The sequence below is a fragment of the Danio aesculapii genome, chromosome 12, assembly GCF_903798145.1.
Source record: "Danio aesculapii chromosome 12, fDanAes4.1, whole genome shotgun sequence".
NCBI lineage: Eukaryota > Metazoa > Chordata > Actinopteri > Cypriniformes > Danionidae > Danio > Danio aesculapii.
The window spans coordinates 50,050,263-50,063,419 of record NC_079446.1 but is presented as its reverse complement, the minus strand read 5'-3'; the positions used below and the strand labels follow the sequence as shown (position 1 = coordinate 50,063,419).

Here is a 13,157-nt window from a genome sequence, read left to right as displayed (position 1 = left end):
CTGTGTCGGTGTGTGTGTGTGTGAGGCTGTCAGCTGATGCCACTGAATCATGAGCTTCATCACGTTCACCCGTCAGGAATGCTGAACAAAACAGCTGAGAGACAAACCAGACCCTCCATGATGGGTTAAAGGGGCAGTTCACACTCAAATGATCCTTCTGTCATTAATATTCAAACCTGTACAGTCACTAAAGGAAATATACTGAAGAATGCTGGGAAAAAACAGCCATTGACTTCCATAGTAGGTCTTTATTCTTACAATGGAAGTGAACGGCTGTTGTTTCCCATCATTCTTCAGGAGGTCTTGCTTTGTGTACACTGGGTTCAACACAATCAATCTGTGCTGGGACGACATGGAGGAATTAAGCTGACTTATTTGTTTGTACGAATTTAAAAGGGGGCGACATGGTGGTTAGCACTGTGACCTCACAGCAAGAAGGTCACCGGTTCGAGTCCCAGGCTGGGTCAAGTGGCGTTTCTGTGTGGAGTTTGCATGTTCTCCCCATGTTGGTGTGGGTTTCCTCTGGGTGCTCTGGTTTCCCCCACAGTCCAAACACATGCGCTATAGGGGAACTGATGAATTAAATTGGCCGTAGTGTATGAGCATGTGTGTGAATGAGTGTGTATGGGTGTTTCCCAGTACTGGGTTGCGGATGGAAGGGCATCTGCTGTGTGAAACATATGCTGGAGTAGTTGGCGGTTCATTCCGCTGTGGCGTCCCCTGATAAATAAGAGACTATGCTGAAGGAAAATGAATGAAATTTAAGCGGATTAAGCATAAAACAATTAAGTTTTTCATTTTCAGCAAACGTTTTTGAGCAAGTAAATAAGGAACAGGAGTCTTTAAATCTCATCTTGTTAATATCCTGAAGCTCATCATATGAATGTGCAATATTTGAATGAATTAGAAAACTGAACATTAATTTCTGTGATTTAGTTTATCTGTTTCAGTGAGTAAAACTTAATAACAGCCAATAATGGAGCATTACGTTCAGTAAACAGTATGCAGGTAATGCTTTATGAGTGCATTCATAATATACATTGACTGATTTTATATGCAATCTGTATATAATGTAATGCACTTTTGGTTACAGCACATAGAAAACATCTCAAACCATGTGCATGCAAAAGTTGCATTAATGCATGATTATATTTTGAATTACTCATATGAAAGCAGTCCATTATAATGTATAATCCTAAATAGGTGAGTATTATAATAGTATATATATATATATATATATATATAAATAAAACTGGTTAATTCATAAAGTTAATTTAGGCCTTACATATTAATTCTATAATATGCATGATCAAATTTGACTGATTTGAAAGATAAGTGGCTACAATTAATATTACAGTGAAACTAGTTAGAAATCGATCAGCCTTTAAGCAGTAAGTACTTTTATATGCCAGACATAACTCAAGTATATGAATATAGTCTTGATGGCTCTGAAGGTCTTGGGTTAAACTAATGCATGAATTTATAAAACTCAAACCATTAATGCAGCAGATAAAAGCTTCTGCTAAATGCATGAACATGTATAATCGTGGAAACCAACGACACTGATATTCTCTTCAAAAAAGATAATTTATTTTCTGCATTTCTTTCGAGTACAAAAAACAGAACATGATGCATTTGAATATCAAATAAATAAGATGCATGGAGTATGCATGAGACTGCTTAAAAAAAAATATCATATAAAAACAAAAAGCACCTCCTCCATTTGATCTAAGGGCACAAGAACTGAATCTTTGAACAAACTGGCACTTAAACATAATGAACTTTCATCAAAGTAAGCTAGACCACTGCGTGAACAATAGCTGCCACATCTGGTTTCCAGAAACCTGAGGTAAACATTTCAACAGCAGCCGAGAAAACTCCTGCTTCACTAGAACGTCAGCAAAAGTGCAACATAAACGTGTTAAAGTCTCTTCATACACCCTAAATCTGCATACTGGACTGATCAGTCGTACAACATGATTGTAACCTCCGGCGTCTTGCACACACTCAAACGGAGGAGTCCAAACGCTTACAACAGGCTCGTTTTAAAAACGATTAAAAGTTCTGTTTTGGAGTCAGCATTCTTCAATCAGGAGCTCTTCTGAGCTGTACAGTTTTCTTTTAATAGCTCTGAATCCAGTGCTCAGTCTAAGTGCGCGTCTGACCGCCGGTGACGCTGGAGATCTGCCTGCGAACAGACCTTGGATTTTAGGCCACAGGCCCCGGGAGTCCAGCCTCAGCACTAGCGTTAGCTGGAAAGTTGGCACTAGGTAGGGGTCGACGGCGATTTGTGCTGCAGCCTGGCAGCTGCCGTCCTGCTCCACACACAGGTCGATGAGAGCGCCGCGCAGACCGCAGGGCTCGCTGACCGACAGATGCACCAGCTCCTGACCGATGTGCTCCAGCAGCTTTTCGGGAATCAGGAGCTTGGAGCAGTGCAGCACGCCGTCTTTTGCATCAGTCAGGTTAAGTGCAATGAGTTGCACCACTTCTTTACACAACGCCTCTTCAGTGGGGTCGAAAAACTCAGATTGGGAGAGATCCGGGATGCATATGGAACCTGCAGGAGAGCAATGCAAAATAGGAGTGAGATTCACAGAGATGGGTTTACAGGAACATGCATGAGCATAAAATAGGAGATGCAAATGCATGCATGAAATTAAGTTCACAGGAACATGCATAGTTATTTTATTATATAATTTACAGGCACATGCATGAATTAAAAAATAAATAGTTCAGTTTAGAGGAAAAATACATGATAGAATTTAAAATATTTGTTTGATCTATATGCTTTAAAAGTCGTTCTTTCAAGAACATGCATTTAAGATTTTATTATCTAGCTTATTATCTAGAAATATGAACGATAGCATAATTGTACATGGAAACATGCATGTGCAGCATTAAAATAGAGTTTCACAGGAACATGCATGAAAGCTCAAAGAAATCAGTTTCACAGGAACATGCATGAGCAAAAATCTATGGTTTTGCAGGAAATCACACACGAAGCATAGTTTCCCATAGGTGAGATGATGCATACCTGAATCTGAGGAGTCGTCGGTGCTGCTGTGGTTGTCGGAGTCAGAGTCCAGGCTCTGGCTGCTGTGCAGTTTCTGCATGAGTTTGCTCCAGGATAAGCGTTTCGATGGAGCATCAGATGTCGGTGTGGATGGACTGGAATCTTCAGATGAAAGGCTGGAAATCAACTGATCTTGCATTGTTCAGTCTGTGGAGAATCAGATGTGTGTTTAATACTCCTGCATGATCAGTTATCGATGATGTAATGTTCAGCAGCTCCGCATTGTTTAAGATCAAGACAATCAAAACACGCGTTTATACATTGGAGGAACACTAAACAACACACTCACCGATATCAAGCAGCGTGTCCTCCGGTGTGATGGCTTTTCTGTAGATGAAATAGTCCGTAACAAAGACTAAGAGCGAACAAAGGCGTGTGTGAGAAGCGGATTGAGTGCAGCAGCTGCTGGAGTCTGCAGAGATCCTGCAAAACACTGACGCAACCCGTTAACAGCGCGCATATATAGTCGCGCTCTGAACACGCCCCCTTTGGGTTTTCGGCCAATCAGCGAGCACGTCACGTCTGTCGCGTCCCGATTTCGCCTGGTAACAGCTCACCCCGCTGATCAATGGCTCTGCTATTGTCACTCTATTGTCTTCATTCAGGACATGCAGAGGCAGAGATCGCGTCCTGCTTTTCTGCGTGCGCTCTGATTGGACGATTCCCGTGAATTTACATACGGAGTCGAAACGGCAGATTTGCGTTGTGTTGTGAAACAGTGTGTATTCATTGAGTACGTGCAAGAAGAGCAACACAATGAGTGCTGAGTTTACTGACACACACACACACACACATTCAGGAAAACTCCATTATAACACACACAACTGAGTTTTGACTTCAGATCAACTTTTATAGCCTGTGGAACTGATTTCTGTAGACAGTGGCTTTATTTAACACACTTTAAGTTGTTTTTGTTAGTCAAAATACCAGACAAACCTTTTTTAAAGATGTTTTTTTTCTCTCTCTCATGTTTTAATCTGGATTATTGATCTTTTAAGTGTGAACACCTTATTGAACCGGAGTCACAACTTTAAACAAACTTTACAGTGTACTTTAAACAGGTCTGGAGATTTTGGGAGTGACCCTGCATGCAGACCCCCAAACTAAATCAAATAAAGTTGCACTGGGTTGCTTTAATACATTGTTGGGTTAAACATGGACAAACTCAACAGTTGGGTTGAAAAATGTCATTAAATATAACTGAAATATATATTTATTATTGTTTGTTATACTATAAAATCTTTATATTTATTGTTTTTTTAATCTTTATCTTTTAAAAAGGTTGGGTCAAATATTGAAAAACCCAACATTTGGTGTAACTGAAGATTAATGAATGCAAGGAATGCTTCTGAATTAAAGTTATGGTGTACTCTTAAGTTAATCATTGCATCATTTATTATTAGAAGTTTTTGCATGAAGATTTTATTGAAATAATCAGATTTACTCTTTATATTTTCATCTAAAATGTTTATTTAAAGCTTTAATAAGCCTGCTTTTCTCACTTATTTTCACACAACCGAACACAAACCACCAAATGTCTGTCTCTCTCTGTGTGTGTGTGTGTGTGTGTGTGTGTGTGTGCTCTCTGGCTAGGGTTTACTAGATCATTAGACTAACCAAGTTAACTTACTTTAAAAGAACAATCAAAAATGTAATTAATTAATTTTATGGATACTTCTAAATTAAAGTTTAAGATGCACTTATACTCATATTTTATTATTAATAAATGATGACTGCATTGATCATACTTTACTTTATATTTTCATCTAAAAGATCAATTATTAAAGATAAATCTTTAATAACCCTGCTTTTCTGTGGAAGTTTTTTTCACACAACCAAACTAAAACTACCATATGTGTGTGTGTGTGTGTGTGCGTGTGCGTGTGCGTGTGCGTGTGCGTGTGTGTGTGTGTGTGCGTGCGTTTTGGGCAAAGGTTTACTAAATCATCAGACTAACCAAGTTTAATTAGTTTACACAATAAAACCTTAATAAAAATGTAATTAATTAATCTTATGAGCACCTCTAAATTAAAGTTTTAAGATGTACTCTAATTATTAGTGTGTTTTAATGTTAATAAATGATGACTGCATTTAAATAATCATATTTAACTTCATATTTTCATCTTAAAGATCGATTTAAATCTTTAATAAGACTGCTTTTCTCACCACCAAACTAAAACCACCAAATGTCTCTCTCTCTCTCTCTCTCTCTCTCTCTCTCTCTCTCTCTCTCTCTCTCTCTCTCTCTCTCTCTCTCTCTCTCTCTCTCTCTCTCTCTCTCTGTGTGTGTGTGTGTGTGTGTGTGTGTGTTGGGGGAGGGTTTGCTAGATCATTAGACTTACCAAGTTAACAGACTTTTGCACATTAAAAAGAGTCAGTAAAGTAGAAAACTGGTCTGGGTTGTGCAGTGTTTCTCAGAAATGCAGTTTGTATTGGTGTAAAACTCCTGTAATGAACAATTGTTGTGCTGAAGTGTGAGGAGCGGCTCCGCTCGGGGGAGGATTGGATTACTTTAGGAACTGTTAACCATTTCCTACAGTTTACAGCCCCTTTCTTATTTATTAAGCAATAAAATAGCAAATGTGAATACAGTAATGCAGAATATGTAGGAGGAAGACGAGGGGGAAAATACACCATGACAATAATAGAACAGAAAACAGAACTTATAAACAGCTCATAGATGAACATTACAATGTAAAAAAAGTGATTAATTGAATTTACTATAGTAAACAGAGTTAGAAAGAGACAGAAATGAACAATACTACAGTATTTATACTAATTTACTGTTTATAGTAAAGTCTACTATACTGCATATAATTTTATACATTTATTTGATTAATTTTCCTTCGGCTTAGTCCTTTATTTATCAAGGGTCGCCACCGCTGAATAAACCAGCAATTATTCCAGCATATGTTTCACACAGCGGATGCCCTTCCAGCCGCAACCCAGTACTGGGAAACACCCATACATAGACTTATACACTACGGCCAATTTAGTTCCCCTATAGCGCATGTGTTTGGACTGTGGGGGAAACCCACGCCCACATGGGGAGAACATGCAAACTCCACACAGAAACACCAACTGACCCAGCCAAGACTCAAACCAGTGACCTTCTTGCTGTGAGACGACAGTGCTAACCACTGAGCCACCATGCCACGGGATGATGTACAGCAAATGTATAATTTACAGTTCACTGAATCCATCATTATGCAAATGTATAAATGTGATATGGTACATGTGATTCTGTTACGAATAGATACTTCATGCAAATGCTTCTTTAACTTACTAGAATAAACAGATGAAAATAAGACTTCCTTATTTCATAATTGAAGCTGATTGTATGATTCAGGAGGCGGAGACAGTCAAAAATAAATACAGTAGGAATAATAATTATTTAAAAACGAGTTGTATTTTAATTGTAGTATTTTAATTTAGAAAAATAATAGAAGGTTTATGTTGGAGATACAAAATGCACCCACAGTTCAAGAATCGCTGATATATTATGATGAATGCTCCAGCATACTGTAGTATTAACTATAGTCAACTGATAAATTGCAATAAATACTGTTGTATACTGTGGTAAAATGTAGTATAATATACACTATAGTTGTAGAAATCTACAGTGCTGGGTTATTTGTTTACATTACTGCAGTTGTGTTACCATAGCAACTGTAGAATCACCACAACAGATAAATTACTAGTTTTTGTTACCATAGTAACTATAGAATCACCACAACAGATCAATTACTGTAGTTATGTGTTACCATAGCAACTGTAGAATTACTGCAACAGATCAATTACTGTGGTTGTTGTGTTACCATAGCAACTGTAGAATCATCACAACAGATCAATTACTATAGTTTTTGTGTTACCATAGCAACTGTCGAATCACCACAACAGATAAATTGCTACTTTTTGTTACCATAGTAACTATCAAATGACCACAACAGATCAATTACTATAGTTGTTGTGTTACCATAGCAACCGTAGAATCACCAAAGCAGATCAATTACTGTAGTTGTTGTGTTACCATAGCAACTGTAGAATTATTACAACAGCTCAATTACTATAGTTGTTGTGTTACCATAGCAACTGTAGAATCACCACAACAGATCAATTACTATAGTCGTTGTGTTACCATGGCGACTGTAGAATCATCACAACAGATCAATTACTGTAAGTGTTGTGTTGCCACAGCAGCTACAGAGTCCCCACAACTGATTAATTCAAGTCCTGCACAATAGTATTTTCCACTGCACCTACATGTGTTTTCCTAAAGTATAAAGCTTTGTTTCCCTCAGCTGACGAATACACAAAGCCTGTGCTGACCTGAGGACAGTGCTAGACGTGTGCAGGGGCGTTAGGCTTGATCTGCCAGAGAGACAAAAGGAGCATGTGGTACATTTGTGAATTTTTACACCTCAGCAGAACTGCCTGACAACAACTGCTAGATCTGAGCATGCCCTACAGACGCTCAGTGCATGAGAAACAGCCATGCTAAGGAATGATGCAATTCCAGCCTGGATTAGCCCTCATGCTTCCTCTGCTGCTCTGTGCTTTAAACATGCTTGTGTTTAGCTTTAATTAAACACTTATTATTTTACAGCACACAGATCAAGACTAAATTGTTCGCCCTCCTGTTGATTTAATTTCTAGTATTTCCCAGGTGTTGTTAAACAGAGCAATGACATGTTTTAAATTGCATTATTTCTGGACCTTTATTTCTGCTCCAATGATGTTTGACATTTAAAACAAATAGGTCAATAAGTAAACACATTTATAAGTAAATTATTAATTCATGAACTTTAAAAAGACTTTATTGAGGTTTTAGTGGTTTAAATGTGTTGTCAGGATTGGTCATGTAAATTCAAATAGATGTTTTTTCATATATTTAACATGATTAGTGTTTTAATAACCACTATTACATACTTAATAAACCAAAGATATTAAATAAATACAATACAAATAAAAATAAATAAACAAATAAACACAAAAATAAACACAAATAAATAAAATAATATTTAATATTTATTATTTAACTACGATTTCCCCCACAGTCCAAACACATGCGCTATAGGGGAACTGATGAACTAAATTGGCCATAGTGTATAAGTGTTTCCCAATGATGGGTTGCAGCTGGAAGGGCATCCGCTGCAAAAACATATGCTGGATAAGTTGCCGGTTCATTCCGCTGTGGAGACCCCAGATTAATAAAGGGACTAAGCTGAAAAGAAATGGAATGAATGAATAAATAAATACAAATAAATAAATGCAAATCAATAAATATAAATAAATAAATATATACAAATAAATAAATACAAATAAATAATTACAAATAAATAAAGAAATACAAATAAATAAATGCAAATCAATAAATATAAATAAATGTATATATACAAATAAATAAATATAAATAAATAATTACAAATAAATAAATAGATACAAATAAATAAATACATAAATACAAATAAATAAATAAATAAATGAATACAAATAAATAAATAAATAAATACAAATAAATTAACAAATAAATACAAATAAATAAATAAATAAATAGAAATAAACAAATAGAAATAAATGAATACAAATAAATAAATAAATAAATAAATACAAATAAATAAACAAATGAACACAAATAAATAAATAAATACAAATAAATAAATAAATACATATAAATAAATAGATAAATACAAACAAATGAAAAAATACAACTAAATAAATAAATACAAATAAATACAAATAAATGAATAAATACAAACAAATACATAAATAAAAATAAATAAATACAAATAAATAAATATAAATACATTAATAAAATAAACAAATAAATATAAATAAATGAATGCAAATAAATAAATAATATAAATACATAAATAAAAATAAATAAATAAATACAGATAAACAAATAAATAAATATAAATAAATGATTACAAATAAATAAACAAATAAATTCATAAATACAAACAAATACAAAAAATAAGTAAATACAAATAAATAAAAACAAACAAATGAATGACTGACTGAATAAATGAATGACTGAATGAATATGATTTGGCATCACATATTCTTCTGTTTATTTCTGCAGGTTTACCAGCTAAAATCTGATGTTTTGGATCAGATCCTGCTGACTGAAGCTGATGTACAGCAGTGATGACGATGATGAAGATGATGATCTTCCTCTAACTACAGGAAGAATCTCCGGCAGGTCTCCTGTGTGAAAGCCTGCAGCTGAATAAAGCCTCTGAGTGTTTCAGCTGTGAAGAATGAAGTGACGAAGCGCTGAGCGACTGCAGAAAGCGCAGATCATGCTGTAGTGAAGGATGGAGGTGGGACTCTATTATTATACAGAGAGACACACACATTACACAACACTGATCAAACACACAATGAACAGAAAACACAAACAAAATAACACAGAAGACAGGGACAGCCAGAATTGAGTGTGTGTGTGTGTGTGTGTGTGTGTGTCTATAGTTTGAGTGTGTTTGTTTATGTGTGCATGTATCTATGTGTGTTTATCTGTGTGTGTGTGTTTGTGTGTGTGTGTGTGCGTGTGTGTGTGTGTGTGTGTGTGTGTCTGTATAGTTTGGGTGTGTTTATGCGTGTGTAGACCTATCTATGTGTGCTTCTGTGTATTTGTGTGTGTCTGTTTGTGTATGTGTGTGTCTGTTTGTGGGTGTGTATCTGTATAGTTTGAATGTGTTTATGTGTGTGTGCATGTATTTATGTGTGTGTCTGTGTGTGTATGTGTGTGTGTGTGTCTCTGTATAGTTTGAGCGTGTTTATTTGTGTGTGCATGTATTTGTGTGTGTCTGTGTGTGTATGTGTGTGTGTGTCTGTTTGTCTGTGTATTTGTATAGTTTGAGTGTGTGTGTGTGTGTGTATCTCTGTGTTTGTGTCTGTTTGTGTTTGTCTGTATAGTTTAATTTTTATTATGTGTGTGTGTATCTATGTGTGTGTATCTGTGTGTGTGCGTGTCTGTGTGTGTTTACGCTGTGTGTGTGTGTGTGCATCTATGTGTGTATATTTCAATGTCTTTGTGTGTGTGTGTGTGTGTGTGTGTCTGTCTGTGTGTCTGTATAATTTGAGGGTGTTTATGTTTATGTGTGTGCGTGTATTTGTGTATATGTCTGTTTGTGTGTGTGTGTGTGTGTATGTATGTATGTATGTATGTGTCTCCATGTGTGTGCCTGTGTGTGTCTATGTGTATGTACAGTATGTGTGTGTGTGTGTGTGTGTGTGTGTGTGTATGTGTGTGTGTGCGTGTGTGTGAGTGTGTGTGTGTGGCTGTAATGGCTGTACGAGCCAGAATATATAAGCAAAAACACATAAAGAAGTACAACATGCCTAACAGTGGAAAGCAGCATGTGTCAATGTAGTAATAGTGTCCAAAATAAAGCAGAAATACAAGACAAGACAAATAAAAGGGAAACAATCAGCAGTAGAGGACCAGGACAACAATCCATAATAATGTAAATACTGGCTGTAACAGCGATAATGCTAAAATAATAACAGCAATAGTGACTCTAGTGATAATAATAATACAAATACAGATGAGGAGGTTGAGAGAACAGGAAAAGAACACAGTAATGTTGAGCTACAGTAGTCATAGTACAGTAAAGTGTCCAAGTACAGTTCCTCTGGTGTTTAATGCACACATTCCTGCATAGATCTGGACTCCAGCCAAACACACAGATGTACAGAAGCCCACGTGAGGACAAACAGTACAGAGTAATGTAGGAGGAACCAGCACAAAAACACACACACACACACACACACACGTGTTTCTGAACAGGAACAAAACACACTGTCCAGAGCTCATTTACATGGAGGATCAGAACAAACACAACTGCTGAAAACACACCAGAAACCAGAGGCCAATCTGATTATGTGCTTTAGGGAAAACCTGCAAAAACAGCTCTAGCTTCTGCTTCAACTCTTTGTTAATGAATGCTGCTGCATAACTCAACTCATAAACTGTAATAAACACTGTAGTGTACTTTACTTTTTACTACAGTAAACCGTGGTGTATTGTAATATACCCAAGACCATTTCAATGTGGCCATGTCATTGGCTCATGAACATTTCCTGCTTGTTCTCAAACTATTTCCTAACAGTAGCAAGAGGCAATTCAATCATGACTTCATGTTTAAACAGCTATCAGAATATTATTGATCAATATGTGGATTCTCAGAAGCTGTAGAAATTAAAGAATGTAAAACAGGATACACTTTGGGACCATTGTTGTTGTTTACATCCCTCAAAATGGTCTGTAGTTGTAGAAAACGAATCTTATTTGTTTATATTACTATAGTATTTGTGTTACCATTGCAACAATGGAATGCCCACAACAGATCAATTACTATAGTTGTTGTGTTACCATAGCGACTGTAGAATCACCACAACAGATCAATTGCTGTAATGGTTGTTACCATAGCAACTGTAGAATCACCACAACTATAGTTGTTGTGTTACCATAGCGACTGTAGAATCACCACAGCAGATTAATTACTGTAGTTGTTGTGTTACCATAGCAACTGTAGAATCACCACAACAGATCAATTACTGTTGTTGTTGTGTCACCATAGCAACTGTAGAATCACCACAACAGATCAATTACTGTAGTTGCTGTTGTTGTTACCATAGCAACTGTAGAATCACTACAACAGATCAATTACTGTAGTTGTTGTGTTACCATAGCAACTGTAGGATCACTACAACAGATTAATTACTGAAGTTGTTACAATAGCAACTGTAGAATTACCACAGCAGATCAATTACTGTAGTGGTTGTTACCATAGCAACTGTAGAATCACCACAGTAAATTAATAATTGTAGTTGTTGTGTTACCATAGCAACTGTAGAACCACCACAACAGATCAATTACTGTAGTGGTTGTTACTATAGCAACTGTAGAATCACCACAACAGATCAATTACTATAGTTGTTGTTACCATAGCAACTGTAGAATCACCACAACAGATCAATTACTGTAGTTGTTGTGTTACCATAGCAACTGTAGAATCAACACAGATACTAACAAATACTATATACTTTATTTGGTCTTGTGGGTATTAAACACTAAATGTAATGCTATATATATTAAACACAATCTAATTACAATCACTAATTGAGGATAATTACAAAAGATTTAAATGGAAAATAAGACAAAATACCAAATAGCTTGTTGTAAATATATTATTTGGCATTTAAAATTGGTCATAAAATACATGCATGCGTCTACAACAGCTGCTTCGTTTTCTTCATTCAAAATAAATCAAGAAACGGATAAAAATATGTTGAGTTCATATTTATTTCAATTCCCCAAAAAGGACAAGAGGAAGAAAATATATTGTGCATAAAGGAGAGGAAGATATATTTTAGTTTAAACCCCCAACCTCATTACCATCAAACTATTTATATATATATACTGTTTTATTATCAGATGCATGGCTTCATTTTACATCAAAACATATAGAGCAAGACACCTGTGAAATATGTTTGTTTTATTGGGTTTAAGTATGAACTAAAGGAAAAGAGTAGCACAATATATTTCATTTTAAACCCAAAAATCTAATCTAATGTGTTCAATGTTTTATTATATGATGCTTAATTTTATTTCAAGCTAAAGAAAACAAGAAACCTGTAAAAATATCTTCAGTTCACATTTCAACCCATAAAACAAAGGAAAAGAGTAAGAAAATATACTTTGCATGAACCTATACTTCATTTTAAACTCCAGATCTCATGACCATATTACAAAACACTATTTGTACACAATGTTTTATTATCTGACGCATGCTTTATTTAGCTGCTGCATAACGCATAATGTTGTCTCTTTGTTTGCAGTGCTGTGTGGAAGGCTTTAGGACCCAGATGCCTCCAACTATAAGTAAGAAACGCCCTTTACTGAAATACAAAAGTGGACAATAAACATCCCATCTGAAGAGAACAGAACATTCAGTACTTTCATCCAGCGCGTCTTTACTTCTCACTGATAAACATCTCCAGCCACTGAAGGAATTCACACAGCGTCACATTACATTTATCTGCCACTCATCTTTATCATGCTCTTCTTAGA

General features: G+C 35.7%; 1 protein-coding gene across 1 annotated transcript; it reads right to left on the bottom strand.

Moving 5' to 3' along the window:
* Nucleotides 1-1,568: 1,568 nt before the first annotated feature.
* Nucleotides 1,569-3,528, bottom strand: ddit4 (DNA-damage-inducible transcript 4). The gene is made up of 3 exons (XM_056470074.1): nucleotides 3,366-3,528; nucleotides 3,038-3,223; nucleotides 1,569-2,560 (listed from the first exon to the last, which is right to left on the bottom strand). The coding sequence occupies exons 2-3, from the start codon at nucleotides 3,213-3,215 to the stop codon at nucleotides 2,076-2,078; spliced, it is 663 nt and encodes a 220-aa protein (XP_056326049.1). The 5' UTR covers nucleotides 3,216-3,223; nucleotides 3,366-3,528; the 3' UTR covers nucleotides 1,569-2,075.
* Between the last annotated feature and the right edge of the window lie 9,629 nt (nucleotides 3,529-13,157).